This window comes from Camelus bactrianus, chromosome 14, assembly GCF_048773025.1.
Source record: "Camelus bactrianus isolate YW-2024 breed Bactrian camel chromosome 14, ASM4877302v1, whole genome shotgun sequence".
Lineage (NCBI taxonomy): Eukaryota > Metazoa > Chordata > Mammalia > Artiodactyla > Camelidae > Camelus > Camelus bactrianus.
Window position 1 is genome coordinate 18,588,016 of NC_133552.1, and position 22,075 is coordinate 18,610,090.

A 22,075-nucleotide genomic window follows, 5' to 3' on the forward strand; every position below is an offset into this window, starting at 1 on the left:
AGGACTAGCGGGCTGCGGAGGAAGAGGACGAGAGCCGCTCTCACCGTCGGCGCTAGCGCACGTCCCGCCGCCCTCCGGGGAGGCTCGGGCGCCGGCCCCTTCCTCCCCGAGGACGTGTGCCGAGCCGAGGCGCCTGCCCGGAGGGAGGAAAATGCTCGGGCTCCATGGCTGCCAGTGATGGAGCGGTCCCTGGGCTCCCGCTGCCACCGCCGCCGCCGCGCCCCGGCCGTGTTCCGCGAGGACCCGGCGTCTCTGCGCGCCCGCCCGCGCCTCGTTGCTGGGCTCACCGTACCGGGCGCCCCGCCGCCGCCCCGCTCCAAGCCTCGCCGCGCCGGCCTCAGCCGCGGCCAGCGTTTCCTCACGGAGCAGACGCCGCGAGCCCAGGGGGTTTGAAAGGGTCCGCGGGGCGTGGGGGGAGGGCCGAGCGGGGCCGGCGGGGCCGGGAGGGGAGGTTTGAGCGACACTGAGCTCGGGGCTTGCCGGCGGCGGCGGGTGGCGAGGGGAAGGCGACACTCGCTCGGCGCTGCCTTCGTGCAGAGCGACCGGGAGGGTTTTGCAGCGGCGGCGGCCGCCGCCGCGGCGGGAAGAGGGGTGGAGGTGGCTTCGGAGTCGTCGGGAGAAGGTGGGCATTTCTCGGCTTTCCCACCCCCTCCTCTTGCCTCCCCCTCCCCTGCTGTCCTCCCTCCCTCCCTCCCGCCCCGCACCCCACGTGAAGCGGAATATAAAGGGGGGTGTGAAGCTAGAGGGGGAAAGTGAATGGCGAAGGACTGAAGGGGTCCCCCCTTCGGGTCCCCGGCTGCCCCGTTCACCCTCGTTCATCCTCCCTTCCTGAAGCTCGCCCTCGAAGGCAGGAGCGGCCAGCGCTTGCGGCTGAGGAGGAGGACAAGGAGGAATTGCGCCGGGCGGAGCGTCAGGTCCCGTTTTCCTCCTCGGCGTCTTGAATACAAAGATTACCGTGCAGAAGGAAATTGCACTTGCCTCCTCCGCCCCCCGGTACCCAACACAATGCACCAGCCGCCCGAGTCCACAGCCGCCGCGGCCGCGGCCGCTGCAGACATTAGTGCTAGGAAGATGGCGCACCCGGCAATGTTCCCTCGAAGGGGCAGTGGTAGTGGCAGCGCCTCTGCTCTCAGTGCAGCAGGTACCGGCGTTGCTAGTAGTGCCCCATCTTCCGAGGATTTTCCGCCGCCGCCGTCGCTCCTCCAGCCACCACCTCCCGCAGCATCTTCTCTGTCGGGACCACAGCCTCCGCCTCCACAAAGCCTGAACCTCCTTTCGCAGGCTCAGCTGCAGGCACAGCCTCTTGCGCCAGGCGGAACTCAGATGAAAAAGAAAAGTGGCTTCCAGATAACCAGCGTGACCCCCGCTCAGATCTCCGCCAGCATCAGCTCTAACAACAGCATCGCAGAGGACACCGAGAGCTATGATGATCTGGATGAATCTCACACGGAAGATCTGTCTTCTTCCGAGATCCTTGATGTGTCACTTTCCAGGGCGACTGACTTAGGGGAGCCCGAACGCAGCTCCTCAGAAGAGACTCTCAATAACTTCCAGGAAGCAGAGACACCTGGGGCAGTCTCTCCCAACCAGCCCCATCTTCCTCAGCCTCATCTGCCTCACCTTCCACAAGCGAATGTTGTGATCAATGGAAATGCTCATCCACACCACCTCCATCACCACCATCACATTCATCATGGGCACCACCTCCACCATGGGCACCACCATCCATCCCATGCCGCTGTGGCCAGTACATCCATTCCTGGAGGGCCACCTTCAAGCCCAGTATCCAGAAAACTCTCTACAACTGGAAGCTCTGACAGTGTTCAGCCAGCTGCACCAACTTCTGCTGTATCATCGGGTGGCACACCTGCATCTGTAATGACTAATATCCGTGCTCCGAGTACCGCCGGCAGTATAGGTATAAGTTCTGTCACTGGCACTAATACGATGAATAATGCTAACATTACTGCTGTGGGTAGTTTTAGTCCTAATGTGACAAGCAGCATGCTTGGTAGTGCTAATATAAGTGCAAGCAGTATCCCCAGTGCTGCTAGTGTGAGCGTTGGGCCTGGAGTGAGCAGCGGTGTTAATGTGAATGTCTTGAGTGGCATGGGCAATGGTACTATTTCTTCCACCGCTGTCGTTACCAGTGCACCCAGTGCAGCTGCAGGGATGACTGTGGGATCAGTTCCAAGTCAGCAGCCACAACCAACAGTTAACACGTCAAGGTTCAGAGTTGTGAAGTTAGATTCTAGTTCTGAGCCCTTTAAAAAAGGTAGATGGACTTGCACTGAGTTTTATGAAAAAGAAAATGCTGTACCTGCTGCTGAAGGTGTGGTGATAAATAAAGTGGTGGAAACTGTAAAACACAACCCGACAGAAGTGACTTCCGAGAGGGAGAGCACTAGTGGTAGTTCAGTGAGCAGTAGTGTCAGCACACTGAGTCACTACACGGAGAGTGTGGGAAGTGGAGAGATGGGAGCCCCTGCTGTGGTGGTGCAGCAGCAGCAGCCACCAGCTCTGCAAGGTGTGGCCCTTCCGCAGATGGACTTCAGTGGCCCTGGTCCACAGAGCATCTCAGCAGTCAGTGTACCACAGAGTATTTCTCAGTCGCAGATCTCGCAAGTACAGTTACAGTCTCAAGAACTGAGCTATAAGCAAAAGCAAGGTCTGCAACCAGTACCTCTGCAAGCTGCTGTCAATGCTGCAACTGGTATCCAGCCATCACCTGTCAGCGCGGTTGGTGTAACTTCAGCTTTAGGTCAGCCGCCTTCCATTTCCAGTTTGGCTCAGCCCCAGCTGCCGTATTCTCAGCCGGCCCCTCCAGTGCAGGCTCCCCTTCCAGGCACACCACCCCAACAGTTACAGTATGGACAACAGCAGCCGACCGTGTCGACACAGATGGCCCCAAGCCATGGTACATTGGTGACTCCGAAAGTGACCTCAGAGTATGTACAGCAGCCACCGATTCTTCAAACAGCCGTGTCCTCTGGACAGCCCCCTTCTGCCGGAGCGGGAGCAGGAGCAGCGGTGATTCCTATGGCCCAGCCACAGAGTATCCAGCTGCCGGTGCCGCCCGCAGCAGTCCAAGCACAGCCTGCAGGGCCGTCTGGCCAACCTGTTGGTCAGGCTCAGACCTCAGTATCTGCTGTACCTCCTGGCAGTCAAATTGCAAATATTAGTCAACAAACAAACATACCCACAGCAGTGCCGCAGCCCTCTCCCCAGGTCACACCTTCAGTTATTCCGCAAGGTGCTCCTCCATCTTCACAGATAGTTCCACCTGCTCAAACTGCGATTCTTCATCAGGGAGTTCAAACTAGTGCTTCAAGCCTTCCTCAGCAATTGGTCATTGCACCCCAAAGTACCCTGTTAACTGTGCCTCCCCAGCCGCAGGGAGCAGAGCCAGTTGCTCAAGGAGTTATTCCTCAGCAGTTGCCTGCAATTAGTCCTTTGCCCTCTGCTAGTAGTATTTCTGTTACAAATCAGGTTACTTCAGCTGGTCCTTCTGGAATGCCTTCTGCCCCAACAAACTTGGTTCCATCACAGAGTATAGCACAAGCCCCTGCCACTCAAAATGGTAATTTGGTTCAAAGTGTTAGTCAACCTCCTTTGATAGTATCTAATATAAATTTGCCTTTGGCACAGCAGATACCACTAAGTTCCACTCAGTTCTCTGCACAATCGTTAGCTCAGGCAATTGGAAGCCAAATTGAAGATGCCAGGCGCCCAGCGGAACCGTCCGTAGTTGGCTTACCTCAGACCGTCAGTGGTGACAGTGGGGGCATGTCAGCAGTTTCAGATGGGAGTAGCAGCAGCCTAGCAGCCTCTGCTTCTCTTTTCCCGTTGAAGGTGCTACCTCTGACGACACCCCTGGTGGATGGCGAGGATGAGAGGTAAGATCATGCCATGTTTCTGCAGACAGTAAACAGAGTTAATCTGTTCAGTAGCTATGTACATGCACAAGATTAGTCTAAAGCATTATATATATTTATGTACGTGAAAATGCATTTTTCTGGTAAGTTTTCTAGAGCAGGAGTGTTATGGAATGGTTTCAGACTGGATAGGAAGTGGTATAAATACGTAAACAGTATTGGACAGAAGAGTTTTTGAGCGCTAAGAATAGGTTTGGGAGCACCAAGTGGTCTTGTTACCATAAAATGGTTTTTAGAATTTATTACTTATGAACAGAAGCTTAATTTTTGCTAACCCATAGAGTAGTTAATCTATTCTCTTGAATTACTAAAATCAACAATCATCTCTTTGTTGGGGGGTAGATTGTGATTCCCACATTTGTTTCTCCTTCACTGGACTGGACAATCCTTTTCAGTTCCACTGTGTTTGAGCTTAGGCTGTGAAAGATAATGTTACCTGCTTTTCCTAGTCAGATATTATAGGAAAGATGACCTAAGCTGGGTTATACAGGTTGCCCTTAGACTGTAATTGACCAGTTTTTGTGTACGTATTTAATGGTCGTTTTATTTGAAAAGTAAAGGAATGGAATCTTAAAGAGTGTTTTGTTGGGGAGGAGGGCATACACTGTCAAAATAACCAGATTTATCTTTGATAGTATGCTGTACATTTTCCCTTTTGCATAGTAGATCAAGGTGGTAGCCATTTTAAAGAGTAAAGAAAAAGTCTTGGAGGGTTGGATTTATAGGACATGAAACTGACTTTGTTCTCCTGCTAATTTACTCCACCTGTTCCCTCTTCCCTTACTGAAAAAATGCATAAAGCCTAGAATACATTATTAAGCCAGTGTTTTCTTAGTTGGATTGGAAATGTGGTCATCACACTTACTGGATCAAATCACGTCTTTGAAGCTGGTTAGCTAGAAAAGTTGTGAAATCTCTCAAGATACTACATGGCTTTAAACTAAGTTGATTTTTAAAGGAATGTTTTTTTCACAAATTTGACAGTCTGTGACTAAACTTGGTCAAAATAATATGGGAGTTATGATAAAGGCTATTCATTTTCACTATGGAATTTTGAATAGTCTTGAAAGATATTTAATTAGTATTAGTTAGAGATTTTTGTGATTGAACTTTTATCACGCTAATTGGAACATTTACATTCTAAATATTTATCTGTGGTTTTCACTTTGGAAAAATTGAGCATATTTGAAAAGAATTGCAGTTTTAGAAAAACAAAGACCAAATGTTTCAGTGAGGTTTTCATGATTTTTTTTTTAATTTTTTAGTTACTTAAAAGATACAAAGTAAAAGCATGGTTAATTGAAATAATTTAAAATCTTGTCTTTAAGGATTTTTATTATTTTTCTAATAGTCAGTTAAAATCTTGTTACTAGCCAAATGTATTTTGCATCATGTGTCCAAAACTGTGTTAAAAGACCTTTTCTAGGAGGTGGTTTCCTTAATACTCCTATTATAATTATTAAGCCTTTAAATTTATGAGTTTATGCTAATACCTGTCATTTTAAACAATTATTTACCCCAAATATTAATGTTTTCTAAATCTAAAAGTTGTGATCTGAGTAAATCCTCTATAAAAACAGGTACATTATGTTGGTTGCCAAATTTAGAGAAATAAAAGATGGATCAGATACACAAATGAAAACCACATATTTTGAATTCAAACCGGCCATGGTTTTTGCTAATTACCATTTGTGGTCTCCTGGCATGACTCTCTCTCTCTTTTTTTTTTTTTTCCCTCCTGGTGGTAGGGCATGATAGAGCTTTCCACAACTTACTGTTCCAGACGATTAAAGTCAGATGTTGCTACTTACAACTAGGTTCTTAACTGTAGAGATAGTCCCAATTTAAAGTAATAGTATAAAATTAATTTTTCCATATAGTAACTGAGATGATTAATTAGGGGCAGATTACCTAGAAATGTTTGAAATTAAAGGGACAAAAAGAGATCTTGAGCTACTGAGAAATATGATTAAATATTGTTGTAAAGTAATTTGAGTTGACTTTACCTGTTTTGAATTAACTATGTATCTAAGCCTTTGTCAACATCAAAGTTAAGTCATTAGAACCAGGAAAAAGTTTTTTCAGAGGTATCCTTTAAATTCTGAAAAATCAAAATGATTCAAATTGTCTGTAAAGGTCAGATAGGATAAATTTGTGTATTTATTGTGTTTTACTGCAGATTATTTCTTGTATCACTGTAGTTAGAAAGAAATGTTCATTTAACTTTGTTCTTGGAAGGGAAATTTGAGAATATGAGAGAAAAAAGTGATAATGATTAAAAACTTTTTTTTAACTTTTCTTTCCCATGTTAGTTTCTGTGTCACTTACATCTTCTGGGCTTGGGCACCTGTTGGTCTCTTATGGGAGAAAGAACATTATAGTTTCAATATTATGACTTAGAAAACATGTTAATGGTAGAACTTTGGGTGGTAGGACACATGAAAATTGGTTATTCTTAATCATCTGGTGGAATAATATTCTCACACTTAAAATTTTAAAGCGTTTATTACACATGTGGAAAATGCTTTCAGATGAGATCAGACGCGTTCAGGGTGGTATGGCCGTAGACTGGAAAATGCTTTCAGTTGACTATAAAGATTAGGAACATGGATCAGGCATTAAGATTTATTTTTAAAAAGTCATTCTCATTGAAAAAGGTCTTGATGTCTTATTTTAGCCTTTAATGTGAACTTATTTTTACAACTCAAGGAAGATGTAGGTATTTCACACTGGATAATGCTTTCAATGTCTTGTGACTTTTAATATAGTCTCTTCTGTGAAATTGATCAAACTTCTATTCGTCCTTCAGATGTTCCCTCTGACACGTTCTCTTCACCAGGGAATGTTGTCTCCTTAGCGCTTTTTAGTGTTCCTCTATCCATGGCACTGCACACATTCAGTGATAATTATGTTTACCCGTTTTCCCCATAAGACTATGAGTTCCTCAAGGGCAAGAGCTACATATTTTTTAACAGATCTTTCTCTGCTTTTTCTATCATGATTTAAAATTTATATAGTCTCTCGCCTTAAGAACAGCAGTTCAAGATGCAGGATCACATCATTTAATGCAACACATTGAAAAGAAATGAATAAAAAGACTTACTTTTTGAACGTCTATTACCTTATCATTCCTTGAGGTAAATTGATATCAATCTTCTAAATACAGTGCCTGTTATAGTGGACCCTCAAATATTTATTAAAGAGGAATGAGAGTTTTCTTATCAAATAGGAGTAATACTCATTTTACCTACTTCTTAGAATGGTAGCATCAGATTGAATACTTCAATTGTAAAATACTAAATGATAAGTTGTAAGTTTTGTTTAGGTTGTACCTGTAAAGAGCCAAATCGTTTACATGGTTATCAGAACAAGCAAAATTTCCTGCCCTCTTCATTTTCATTTTCTTTTTCCCAGCAGCAATCACTTTCTCCTCTTTTAGATGATGATTGTAATATTTACCTCCTAGTCTTTAAATAACTTCTTGTATTGCTCCTGAATGTGCAGCATAGCCAGGTAGTTAACAGCATCGACTCTGGAATTAGACTACTTAGGTCTGATCCATCCTGTATTATTTACTAGTCTTTTTGGGTTGCTTAACCTCTCTGTGTCTCAGTTTGCTCATTTTAAAAAGTGAGGATAATGGTACCTACCTCATAGGGTTGTTAAAAGAATTAAGTGAATTTGGAAAACCCTGAGAACTATGTCTAACTCACATGCCCTATTTAAATATGTGTTAAATAAAACACTCCTTGCTTTTGTTTTTGGCTTTATTGACTTCCTGGATAGAAAATGAAGATTTACTTTGTCATCACCTACTCAGCTTGTTCCCCCATCCTCCTGATCCCACTTCCTCTTAATAGTTATGATTGCATCACCACTGATTATTCAGTGTTCTTGTAAAATACAATTACTTGTCCCTTCCTGTACAGTGTCCTGCACTCGCCGCCCTCCTCCCACCCCAGGTATCTAGTGTATATTGTATACTTGTATATATACTTCTGTATACTGTTTAGCATATAGAAATGTTAGTGGGTAACCCCCCCAAGTTTTCATCTGTTATCATAGTCTGTTTCCTCCAAGTTGCCTTTCTCCCCATTTTTGTATGTTTTGGGCTTTACCTTTTGTGATAGCGCCTTTCCTCAGGCTTCTGGCAATCCTTGGTCTTCTGCTTGTACCTAGCTGTAGGAGACTAAAGAGCTGATAAGAAGTTCTTAATGTGACTTATTGACTGTTAGCTTTACCATAGGATGATCTGGCTGGAATTCCTTGTCCCCCACCCCCTATGCCTTGTTTAGTTTTTTTCTGCAATAATCACTAATTCAACTTTATATCAGGTATCTCCTGAGATATTTGGACATAACAGGTATGGTTATCAATTTTATCTTCTTGAGGAAGTCTCTCATATTTCTCCGACCTCCATTCTGGACTGATTGTCCTCTAGACTTGGTATGCAGCTAGTAATGTTGTGGGATTCCTTGCACTGTCTCCTGTGGTTGGATCTCCATTTTCCAGTGACCTATGGCATGTTCATTCTTGGTTCACGCGATGTTTTAAAATGGCTTTAGCTTACTGTGACACTTGTTTGATTCTTTGGTTAGGTGTAGAATATTGGATTGGAAATTGTATCATTTTATAATTTTGTTCCATTGCTTTCTAGCTTCCATATTGTTTTTGAGAAGTCTGAAGCCATTCTGATTCCTTATGTATTACATGTGACCTATGTCTATGTGTTTTGCTTTTCATTTACCCTTATTTATTCTTCCTTTCCTTCCCATTTGTCATTCTTTAAATCTCTGAAAACTTTTAAGATTGTATTTTTAGTATTCTAAAATTTCACAATGATGGGTCCTTGTGTGGGTTTCTTTTCATCCAGGGTGCTGAGTACTTGGTGTGCCCCTTCAGTTTGGAAACATCTTTTAATTCTAGGGCTTTTCCTTGAATGAGGTTGTTGATTATTTCTTTCCAATTTCTTTTTTTTCTTTCTCAAACTCCTATATTGGGATAATGGACTTTCTTGACCAGTCTTCTAATTTTCCTCACATTTCCCCCCCTATTTTCCATCTCTTTTTCTTTTTGCTCTACTTCTGTTGAATTTTCATCAATTATCATATACTTAATTTCCAAGAGCTTTTGTTTTGTCTCTGGTCCTTTTAAATAGTAATAATATCCTTTTCTAATGATAACAGTACTTTCTCTTAGCTGTCTGAGTACATGTTCGATTTTTTTTTTAAGGTTTCTTCCCCCTGTGTGATCTGTGTCCTCCAGTTTTTGCTTTCTTAGTTTTTATTTGTTTGGTCTTTATCTTTCATGTTGCAGCCTTTCCCTAGATGGCAGTTATGCGAGAGAGTAGGGGAATAAATGCTGATTAGAACCTCTCATCGTTTTGTTAGCTTCAACTTTATGGTAACGTGGCTGGGCATCCTCATGTGTTCTTCCCTCAGTCGGCCTGTGTTCAGTATGTTCTGCGTAGTGCTGTGCCTCTTCCTCAGTCCTGGGATCTTGTGTTTTATATTCACCAGACAATATAGTTTCAGTTTTTTGTTGGGATTGGGGAGGGGCAGTTGGGATCCGTGGGGCTGGTTGCTTCTTAAACAGACTTTTAAACAATCTTCCTTATTTTAGCATTCTCTCTCCCCCACATCCCACTTCAGATATATGTGGTACTGCCAATTCCTGAGTCTTTTGGGGATTTTACAGTTTAAATTGGTTTTGTTCTTGGCTTTCCCCGCTGTTTGCTAAGGATTTGATTTCCTAGTGTTTGCTAAGTCATTTGTCACTCAACCATCTGCTTTCTAGCTTCCAAATTTTTGTTGCTATTGTCTTTTCAACTGTTCTCTCAATTTTTTGTGGGTTTATGTCTTTATATCTTAAAAACCTATTCTGTCATTTTAGTGGAGTTTTTAGGAAAGTGTAAAATAGATGTGTGTTTAACATTACAGACCTATTTCAGTTGTAGAATACTGTACTGTTAAATGTAAAGAATCATGCTAATTTTGACAATTCATGTCCAAGAGCTAATCTATAATTAGCAGATAAATTTTAAGAGTGGAATTACTTGGCTTATATCCAGCAGAAATAAGAATGGTGTATAACTCAGTATTTTAGTTCACAGAAGTGATTAAAAATGTTAGGATTAGATTCAGTTAATATTCATCAGCACATTTAACCACTCAACATCCTTGCGTATTAAGTTTTTTTTCTCATTTACTTGTGAATAAACTGAAACTTAGTTTATTAGGCCAAATGAGTTGTGTAAGGTTACATACATAATAGTAAAGCAGAGCTAGGATTAAAAGCCATTTTAACAACTAAAAATCTAGTGCCGTTTCTACTACTTAAAAAGCTAACAAGAGGTAAGACTGATGCCTATAAGTAATATTAATTAGAGTGGCTGAAAACTTGAAAAAAGGCAGGCTTCGTTGATTTGTATATTAGTACAAATGATAGAATTGTTATAGGACATACTGACATTTACCTCTGAGCCCCTGTTGAGAAAAAAGTGTGTGAAGTCATCACAGTGGTATATGTGGAATGCAGTAGACAGTCGAATTAATTTTAACATTTTTTTCAAATTGTATGAAAATGATCTTTTTGGGAAAACCACTTTAATTTTCGAATAATTTAAATTCAGGCTTTGTAACATTCACCTCAGAATTGCAAAACATTTTAGGTTTTATTTCTTTGTTTAGAAAGTTTTAATTTTAAAACATGAAACTGTCCAAAGCATGACCCGTTCTGGTGCGGCAGTGTCAAAACCCTGGTGGTAGGTTACTGTTGCATCACTGTGTTGTCAGGGTTGAATATGTCATGGTAGTAAGAATATGCTTTAATGGCTCATTAAAAGAAATTACATGAAGGAAAAAATGATAAAGGATGTTTACATTATTTTAAAAGAACTATTTATAATGAATTTTGGATTCCGAGTTGACTTTTCTTCTAGTCTCACATATGTTCAGACGTCCCCCTCTCTCCCACCCTCCATTTCTTCCTGACCAGGTAGCTTGACTTGAAAATCTTACTGGACCTTTCAGCCTCATTAGGCCTGGCTGACCTTTGTTTTCCTTCCTTGAAACACTCACTCTCTTGTGCTTTCAGTGATACCCTGTGTGGTTTCTTCCCACCTTTCTAGCCACTCCTTTTCAGTCTCCTTCAGATTCACCTCCTCTGTCAGACTCTTAGTGTTGGAGTTTCTTTGGATTTGAGTCCTCTTCCCAACTACTACCTTTTCCCTAGGTAGTCGGCTGTTCTTTGGCTTTAAATACACTCCGTGCTATCAACTCCTGAATACCTATCACTGGCCCACGCTTCTCTTCTTTAGACTGACCTGCCTTCATATTAGCTCTGCTTGCGTTCTCATAGGCCTCTCAGTCTCCACAAATCAGAGCTTAAACTCTTAATCTCTTAACCTCACATTTCTTTCTCCTTTAGTCATCCTCATTTTAATAAATGCCACTTCTTCTCTAGTTCTTCACTTTAGAAACCTGAGTCGTTCTCCATAGCTCCCTTTTCCTCACCCTCTACATCTGACCATTATATTCAAAGTATATCTTGAATTTATCTTTTCTTTCCTCCTCTCTGTTGCCACAATTCTAGTCTAAGATAACATATTCAACTCTTAAAGTACTGCAGTAGCTTCCTCTCCAACTTCTGCTGACATCCTTGCCTTTCTCTGATTTTGTATCTTGTAGTTGAATGATTTTCTTAAAATAGAAATCTGTTCAGGTCATTTACTTGCCCAAAACCCCTTAAAGCCTTCCTGTTTCTTTTTAAGGAACTTACGTTTTGCTTTTGCTTACTCCTGGTCTCATATGCTGCTTTCCCCCTCACTTTCTGTGTCCCTGCTGTCTTCTTTCAGTTCTTCACTTCCATCCTGTCTTACTCTCTCCTCCAGGCTGTGGCATGTGCTGTTCCTTTAAAAGCCTGAACATTTCCTGTGTCACCTTCCTTCCATTCCTCCTTCAAGCCTCTCTGTCACTTTTTAAGAGACCTTCGTTAATACTGTTTAGGATCACCTTGTTCTTTTATAGTGCTTATTACGGTTTGTAGTTAGTTGTGTGTGTGTGTGTGTGTGTGTGTGTGTGCACGCGCGCACACGTGAGAGATAATCTGTTTAATGATTTTAAGCTTCATGAACAAGAGATGTTTGGTATGCTACTGTATATTCAAAGTATATCTCAGTGCCTAACAGATAGTAGGTACTCAGTAAAAATCTGCTTAATGAATAAGTGAAGAAAAAATAATGGCATAAGGACAACTTTTTTTTAAAAAACACTATCATGACATATTTGAAAGGTAAAAAGTTCTTTATAGGTCATGGGCTATCACTATTTTCACCTTAATAGAGATTCTTGAGAATTAATTACTTTTTGCTATGTTTATGAGCAAAACGAATAAACAAGAAATCCGTTTATTTCTAAATTAGAATGTCAGTGTTCTTTACCTCCCTTTGACTGGTTCAGCTCTTTAGCATATAATGATTCTCAAATATCTAAGTATTACCTTGGAAGTCCTTTGGTGCAGTGTCAGCTGTTTAAAATATAAACATTTAATTTGTAAAATGACACTTGTTTGTATTAAGAGTTTTCTTTATTAGACAGTTTAGTAAACATTGAGTTAATTACTTGTTTAAAATCCCTAACTGATCTATTTTACTTATGGTATTGTAGTTACATGTTATTAAACTAGTAAGTTATGGATTATATAAAGGGAAAAGAACAATGAGAAAGGTTTGGCAGTGATTAGAATTAGTAATAAATTTAATTGAGTATATATGAGTATTAAATGGGAGTAAGAAAGTATTAAGAGGTGAGACCTTTACTTTTAAGGTTGAGGTGATTAAAAACAAGGGAAAACAGAATCTGATATGGTAGTTGATGATCATCAGAGGCTAGTTCTGAGAATCCTTAAAGGTTTTCATATCCTTTTTGTGGACATACCAGTGTTAAACCTGGCTGCCTGGCTTAAACCCATATTTGTGTTGACTGAGAAGATTTACTGTGGCTTGATTTTATTAAGGATAAACTTTAGACCATGGTGAATAGTACTGCCTTTTCTTATCCACAGAGCCATAAAGAGAACTCTGAGCTTCGGGTGGATAGGACAGATGAGGTAGCATCTTACTTTTCCAGGCATCCCAGATTATCTTTGTAGTATCAGTTCACTACTTAGGTCGGAACTTCTGATACCCTGTGCACATTCCTCAGTATTCTTTTTTTGAGTGAATTGTAGATGGATGGATTGATTATAAAGTTGCTCATTGTTGATGAGACTTCATTCTCTCCCAGCTCACCTAATTATCTAATTTCTATGGTTATTAGGCTTTCTTAGTGTATATTCACATGGTAACAAACAGCATATTGACTATTTAGGAACATATAAATGTTCAATAGGAATAAAACCTAATATTAAATTTTTGCTGTCATATAGCTATGATATATTTCTAGTGGTGATAGTAATAAAAACCTTATTCTTGTATGATTTTGGGGGGAGTTTTAACATAAGTTTGAAATAGATTATATCCTCTTGAGTCATAGCAGTCTTAAAGTTGATAGGATCCTTTAGTTCAGTTTTCACAGAGGAACAAACTGAGTCTTGGGTTCATTTATTCAGTCAGTAATTAAATATTGACTTCCTACCATTTGTTATATATTGTTTTTATCTTGTTCATGGACAGACTATACAATGTAGTAGCAATAGTAGTAGGAATAGTTGTAGTAGTAGTTGAAAACTGTAGTACTTGTTATATGCAAGACTGTTCTAAGCACTTTATATATATCAACTTATTTAATTCTCAGAACAACCTTATGAAGGGGGGATGGTATAGCTCAAGTGGTAGAGTGCATGCCTGGCATGCACAAGGTCCTGGGTTCAATCCCCAGTACCTCCTCCTAAATAAATAAATAAACAAACAAACAAACAAACCTAATTACCTGCCTCCCCCCACCAAAAAAACCAAAAAAACAAAAAAACAGCCTTATGAGATGTAACTACCATTATTACCTCCATTTTGCAGGTAGGGAAATTGAGGTATAGATTGATTAGATAATTTATTCAAGGTCAGATAGCTAGTAAGTGGGAGCTGGGATTTAAATCCAGGCAGTCTGGGTCTGGAGCCTGTGCCCTGAATGACTTCTGTGCTCTGCTGGCTCTGTCGCATAAGATCAGAACCAAGATGTTCTAAATGTTGTTTCCTCAGTTAGTTTAAGTACATTGGAAGGCACTGGGAACTGCAGGTGCTACTCCTCTTCTTGTCCAGCAGGATATAAGCTCCTTAAGAGCAAGGATGTTACCTATCTGTTTTACCTCTATGCCCGCTGCATGCCGTCAAACCTGACTGAGTGTGTACTGAAATATTTGTTCAGTAAGTGAATTCAGATTTAGGGCAGAAAAAACCTCCGCAAACATCCAAGATATGAATATAATTACTGCCAAGTACTTTGCCATCCTGTTACCATTATTGCATAGCTGTTTTGATAGACAAGAGTAAGGTTCAATTCTTTTCAGCTATGTTACTGTACCTATTACATTAAATTCTGTCTCTACCTCACTGGTCTATCAAATGGGTGTATTTATTGAGTAGACTGTAGGTATAAATCATTATATCTAGTAATGGTGTAGGCAAAGATGTAATCTAACATGGTTCTTGTTTTCAAGCAGTGTATGCGATCTATACACAGGGAAATTACAAGAGCTAGAAACCCATTTCAAACAACAAGAAATATGAAATCAAGGAATCAGAAATTTAGAGCTGGAAATCTTGGTAATGCTCAACGTTTGGCTTACAGATGGAGGAACAAGTTAAGAAAGGCTACATGAATTCCTGACATAGTCTGAAGATTGCTTTGGGGAGTGATTTTTGCCCTCAACGGTTGTTGACTAACTGATGTTCAAGGAAGATTAGTATAAAAGGAATCTGTAATTTGGATTGGAGTGGGGTGTACCTGGAAGCAGAAAGGTCAAGTTAGAAAGTTATGTTTTTCTGTTACTTGTTAATGAAGAAAATAAGTTAGGGGCAGAGTGATTTCCATTGTAAAATGATTCAGTACAGGAGTCCTTTGGTTAGCAGACTTCTCAATTTATAAAAATACTGTGTTCACTTTCTTCCTCCCTCAAAGCAACATTTCTCATTTTGAAAAAGAAAAAAAAACCAAAACCTAATTTCCCAGAAAAGCTATTATCTATAGCTGCAGTTTTAAAGGTCTGAAGGATAAGTGGTTATAACCTTCAGGTAGGATTTTTGGCAATAGAATGTTTTCATAGGGTTTATCTGTGTCTGTAATCCAAAGCAGATGTGTCCCAAATGTATTAGTGAAAAGAAATCCAAGTGAATGTGAACTAAATATTTAGGATTGGTTCTTCACATTAGTGATTGTGGCTGCTTTCTTTTCATACTAACCAGATTCCGTTGCCAGTCTCTTCCAGGCACTGGAAAGAGGTGGAATTATTTCTTGCTATCCCCTGAGCACTCCTAGGTCTCTACTAAAAGGGAAATGATACAGATTTATTTAAAATGTGAAAAGCATTAATGCTCCCATTGCCAATAAATGTGAGTAATTTGATTATTTTATTGACATTAAAAGTACCACAAAATATATTCTTTTATATATTAGCGACTTTTTTCATTTTGCTTGCCATTTAAAAAGTTTGAGACTATATACACATATATGGGTATTCATATAAAGGAATATAATCTTTTAGAAGACATTTTGAAATTGTCCTTAGATTACAAAGCCCCCGAGTATTTGAAAGGATGTAATTTATACAATATGTATATGCACAGCACTATCTATATCCTTAAAGAGAGCCTGCAGTTGAAATTTGTACATGTACATATATGTGTATGTATACATGGAAGAAAAAGATAACACATAACAGATCAAAAGTATATTACTCTTCTAGTTTTGGTCCTTTGCTTCAGTTTTTTTTTTTTTTACCTGTTTATAATTTACTTTATCTTGTAATATTTGTATCTATCATTGTAAGCTTTTTGAAACATTTTAGGGAATGACTTGGGATAGAAATCCAATAAATGGGAAAAGTACGACAAGGTTGGTTATGATGTGTCATGAGAGATACTGATAAAGCAGTATTGGGGGACGGAAGGTAAAGATCACATGCTTCTGAGGAGGTGGCATTTGAGAGAAGTTTGATAGCCATGGGATTAGTATGTCATTTTAGTAGAGAAAACATACCAGAAATGTTCAAGGTGCAGGGAGTATTTATAGAAAAGAACATAGGACATAGTTGGTAGGAGGTAGTGTCTATATACAGGACACAGAAGACAGGCTAACTTCGAAGAGCCTTTAAGGTGGGATTGAGAAGTTTGGACTTAATTGGACATAGAATGGAGGGCCCTTTTTGTTTTTGTGTAGTGGCCTGATCAGTGCTGTGTTTTAGGAAAGTGCTGACTTCATGCAATGTCTAGTTGCTTCCTTCCTTTAATGGGGTATGAGAAATTCAGTAACTCCTTTTCTGTCAGTGGTGGAAATGGAGGCACATTCTCTTTGTGGTTGCAATCTGAGATAATGGTTTGAATCAGTGACCTTGGCCTCTTTAGGAAAGCTAAGAAGGTAAGGAAGGACCCAGCCTACACATGGTAACATTCCACTTACCCAGTGTGGGTAACCTGATCCTTTGGAACACAGCTCTGGCTTCCAGAACTGCTTGAATTGCTATCACAAAATAAAGCCATGTGGGTTTTTTTTTTTTTTCCTTGACTATTTTTGTATAGCATTTCTGGCCCCTTTTTAGACTTTTTTTTTTTTTTTTAAAAGTCTTAACTTTTACAAGCTTTATCATCTTAAAGCAGATGAAGGGAGGGGAAAGAAAAAGGGATTCTGAGGCATGTAAGATGACATTGGGAAAGCAGCAGTTTATAGCCTGACAGCAAGGAAGGAGTTAGAAATTTTAAGAAAACCCTAAAGAAATGTGATATGATATTGAATGTTCACCAGTTGAAAGGTAGATTATGTTTTGTATATTATTTTAAGGAAACATGGACTTAAATAAATTCTAAATGGTGTTAATTACTGAGCTATGGATAAGTATAAAGAGACCATAGTTTTAGTTATATCTGCCTCCTTTGTATCATTTAACCATCGACAAATCACTATACTGCTCCATGTTGCTTTTTTTCTTGTTTTATTTTAAAATAAGGCAAGTGCTTCACATTTTCCTAGCTTTCAGGCTGGTAAGATTATTCTGTAAGAAATTCATAATGTGTTATAAATAAAAGACTTTTACAGATAGAAATTACAGAGAATATTTTCAGTAGTAAAACTAAAATTCCCTACTAGATGCTAAGATTTAAGTAATCATTATTAGTGACTTTTTTTTTGTGAAATAACTGATGAATAAGCTACCTACGTGGCATAAGGTATTTTGTAGATACCTACGTATTTGGATATTTTGCTGTAATAAAGATGATTCTCCGCTTAGTTTTTCTTTTAAATATTTTTATAAATTACCTTTTTCAACACAGTAAATCAAACAATTGTATCTAAGAAAGCAGCTTTCTCTCATTTCACATGTTTTTAATCCCTTTTTTTTTTAGAAATGGATAACCCAACCCACTTAACTTTCATTCATAAGGAAATTTTTGTTTACGCTTAATATTAATTTTGTTTTTTCTGTTGTGTCCTTTTAGACAGTTTTGTGGCATTTTCAACAATGATAAGAATTCTCTTTCTGTTGAGGGAAATAACTCATGTTTTAAAAATTACTTTTTAAAGATGGTATTCAGTGAAACATAGTAGCACATTGATTTTGGAAAAATGCTACTTTGTAGTTACCTTTTTTGCTTGATTTTTGTTTCATCAAATGCATTGTTTTAGGTGCAAGGCAGTGAGGTCAACTGGTAAACCCCTGCTTTTGGCTGTAGTGCTGTCCACTGATCAGGTGCTAATAAGCTGTCACATGTCTGGATCTTTCCTTTTCTTCCTATTTTAAAGCACTTTATCACTGTAGGATTTGTCTTACTTTCCCTTTTAGAGTCAAGCATGGAGCCACATCTTTGATGTTCCATGACACTGCAGAATCTTGGAATAAGGGATCTGACTGATTCCTAAGCTGTTCATCTTCATTGTGTAATTCTTGTCTTTGGGGATCTACCAAACACTATTTATCAGTTATTCTCTGAAATGACATCAGGATTTATATGTTTGTACAACTGGCTGTATTATTAGGAATTTTATCTGTTTTGAGGTTCCAGGGAGGAGGGCTGGATCCAGAATAAGGAGGATGGGCTAAGTCCAAACTAGGTATCTATCTTACTAATTTCCTGCCTCCATTTTTGAATCCTATAATAATAAGCCACAAAACTGCATCCCAATCCTTTTAGAAACAAGTCTCTTTAATGCTTATTGAAGGTGAATGATATTTGGATTAGCAACCTCTTTAACTCCTCTTTTTTGTAAATTTATGTAAGATTGATGTTAAATTCATGGGGGACCTGAAGATTGTGTGACAGATGAGTCTAAAATTTCTTTTGCTGTATTATTGGCTGATATATTACTGTAGGTAAAATATTATCAAGTACCTTGGTCACATGACGACTTAGTGATGGAGCTAGTGTTCCACAGATGATTTGATTCCAAAGCTTGTACCGTTCGGCCCTCCGTATCTGTGGATTCTGCATCCATGGATTCAACCATTCTCCACTTGGTTGAATCTGAGGATGTAGAACCTGCCAATGGGGAGGGCCAACAGCACTACTTTGGATTTGATATCCCCACGTGGACCTGGAACCAATTCCCCGCAGATACCAAGGGATTACTGTATTCTTAAGCACTTTGGAGAGTGCCGTGGCCCACTGGTAAGCAGCAAGAGGCGACAGCTGACAGCTATAGAAAGCAGTCCTTCGCCTACGAGTGTGAAGTCATTTGGCCCTGTACACTTCATTGGTTCCTCGTTATAGAGTGGTACAGTGACTGCTGTTCCTCATGATGATCCTTTCAATCTTCATTTACTTTTTCTTAATACATTTTGAAAGTATTTTCTACTCAAAATGATTACATTTTCCAAGTTTTTGCTAAAGAGTAAACTTTCAATTTGGAAAATTTGCTTAAGTGGAATCTAATTTCTGAATAATAAACTGATAGTTTTATGACACAAACATTTCAGTAGTCAGATTGGTGGCCTTCCATTGATCTCAGTGAGCTTTACATAAAAGCTGTCGATACTTAGGGTATTTTTGTTTCATATGATCAAACTGCATTACAGTACTTTTTAAAGTAGATAACTCACTTTAATCAATTGAATCATAATAGCACATTCTGACTCAGATCTTTAATTTTGAACAGCTTCTGTTCACATCGCATGCTTATTACTGGAACAAGAAAATGCTAATTTACATGAACATTTTTATATTAAGTTGGAAAGCAGGATTTACCTTGTCTTTTTTGCTCATGAACCTAGAAGGGGGAGTGTATTTTTTTTTATGTAAGACAATTGTATTAGTTATTCTTTTAATTCAGAGCTTTTGTATGAAACCTGCTTTCCTTCATTTTTATTATATTTTTCTTGATTCATTTATAAACATTAGAACTACAGGAAGAAGCAATTGGGATTTTTTTTGAATTGTAGTTAACAGTAAAGATTTATCTTAAAGAATATAGTAACTTAATTTATCAATTAATAGTAATGTAGTATAAATCTTATTCACATGTTCCATAATTTCACTTTCCACTGATATGAAATAGCCAAGAGCTCCCAAAAGCCAGTAATTTTCACATCTTGTACAGTTTTTGCATTTTTAGAAATTTTACTTACTGATACGCTTTCAACAACCAAAATTTGCCGTTCTCCCTAGTCCATGAGGCAATTACATTGAAGAGAGAATGTTTTAGAAGTGAAGTTAGGGTCTTTTGTGAAATGGACAGTCTAAAAGACCTACTTTGTTTTTTCTTTGTATAAAGGTTTAGTGATGTTTCCAGTTATTTTCAGATTCTTAACCAATTAGAATCTACCAGTAGCTTAAGTTAGTTTATTAAGAGATCGATCCCCGCCCCCCCCAAATCGATATAATATGCAAAAACAACAGCTTTTATGAAGTGGACCCATTGGCCTAACAAAAATCAAGTATTTGAGCTTATGAATATGTGACCTAAATGCCATTAATACCAATGTTCTGAGTTGAGAGGCTCAAAGCATGAACAGGGAGAAGAAACAGAGAAATAGAAAAGTAGTAGAAGACCATTAAAAGGAATGAAAGGGAAAAAGGAAGATCTGGTGATAACTGCTAATTTATTAAACAATTTTGTGACCTACATCTGTGAATCTAGTTATGTAAAGTATTTTAGAAAAATTAACTAGTTAAGCAGTTATCTGTTAGCCTAGAAGGCTTTTTACAGTATTTCTGTCCTTTCCTGTTATTGTGATGATTTATTTATTTGTTTAAGAAATATTTATTAAATGCTGGTTATGTTTATTAACACTGAGCGAAGTTACTAAGGATGCAAAGAAAAAAAGTCGTGGTTTTTGTCTTCAAGAGTTTTGTCTAGTACCCTGTGGAAATATCATGTAAGATCTTGATATATCTTCTGCACTATCCAAATTAAGTTATATTATGCTTAGTTATTCTGTGTGTGGTATGCATGACAGCCTTTTTATTCACATAAGTTGATTAATCTAGGCTGTAGATTAATGAGCATAGAGCGTAATGAGGTAGAGTTTAATGGGCATTAGTCTTGGCATCAGATCAGGTATCTAATCTTGTTTATGCTATCTCTTCATTGTATGACCTTTGTAAATGTATGTGTCAGTCCAATTTCCTTACCTGTTAAATGGGAGTAATAGCTACCCTTGCACTGTTGTTTGGAGGATTAAAGGAGATAAAATATATAGTGCACCCAGCTCAGTTCTTAATTTTATAAACGGTAGCTGCTCTTACTGTGCCAAATAAGAGTGATTCCTTTCTTAAGCACTGTAAATTAAAATTAAAAGCTTGCCTACGTATTCACAGACTTTCTCCATACTATAGCCTTCAAAACCTATGATTCTAAACTACGTTTTTGGTATAGCCTTTCTCACTTGGGGTTCCATAAGAGAATTAATCCTTATAGGAAGAGTGACTACTCTCTCAATTCTCCTAATAGTGTGTATCTAGTATCACCATTGTAGATGCAGTAAAGTAATTCATTACATATAATGGAAGCATCGGGGATGAATTCTTTTGCTGAATTTCAGGATGCTAGTATTATATCTGATTAGTTGAGAATGCTTCAAAATTCTGAATGTTACAGAAATAAAAGTTGTTACAAAGCACACTTTCCTCTTTCTTAATGGGGGCAGGGAACATGTAGAAGGAAGGTAGTGTCATGTGGCAGTCTGTTGATACTCCAAAATAGAATCATTACCCTAATCAAATGATTCTTAAACTTTTTTCGTGGTTAAGATTGCTTTAGACAGGCATAATGCCCTGAAGACCATCTGTTCCATGCTCAGTCCCATATGGGACTGAAGACTTATCGCCTTAGAATGAATGGAATTAATCAGTTTATTTTTAATGAGTCAGTACCTGGTTTTTAAGTTTCAAAGATCCATTGAACTGGATTTTGAAATCTAATCTAAAAGTTTCAAAACTAGTGTTTTGAAATACTAATTCTAGTGAAAAAAAAATAGTTCTTGAGCCCAGGAATTTGGGGGAGTGCTTTTTGTTATATACACCTTGGAGATTAACATTGCATTTTAGTTTATTGAAGACTGAGAAGTTCTGCAGAAGGGAGACAATTTGAGATAATTTGATTTACTGATTCCAACTCTTTTGATCATATAGCACCTATATTAGTCCTGTACTCTGGGTCGTATAGTCAAGTGATGGCAGGTTTCAACTGGAGCCACCTCTGCCTTTATTATTCTATCCTAACGGTTCTTTTTCTGCTATACCACCCTGTTTTCTGTAAGTATTTGATTTATATTAGAAATAAAAGCGTAATTGTTGTCATGTGAGAGTATATACCAACTGAACCATCTGGCAGAAGTTTAAGAACATATTTTAAGAAGTACAGCACTGATATATTTGCAGCCTCATTTAATTGGCCCTGTCATTGGAAATGGTTTGCAGACCTTAGGGATGGACTTCATATGAGTTAGTATACTCCTGGGGGAAAGCTGTAAACAGGATAGAAAGAACTTGTTAACTC

The 22,075-nt window shown here is 38.9% G+C and overlaps 1 protein-coding gene across 6 annotated transcripts in view; it reads left to right on the forward strand.

Annotated features, from left to right (window-relative positions):
- Window positions 1-461: 461 nt before the first annotated feature.
- Window positions 462-22,075, forward strand: part of TSC22D1 (TSC22 domain family member 1) — a 110,171-nt gene continuing 88,557 nt past the window's right edge. For all 6 annotated transcript variants that reach the window (XR_006723445.2, XR_006723444.2, XM_010951378.3 and 3 more), the window contains exon 1: window positions 462-3,896. Coding sequence is in view for 4 of the 6 variants with exons in the window: in XM_010951378.3 (XP_010949680.2) it covers window positions 1,006-3,896 (2,891 nt within the window). In the remaining 2 variants the exon portion in view is untranslated. The remainder of the gene's footprint in view (window positions 3,897-22,075) is intronic.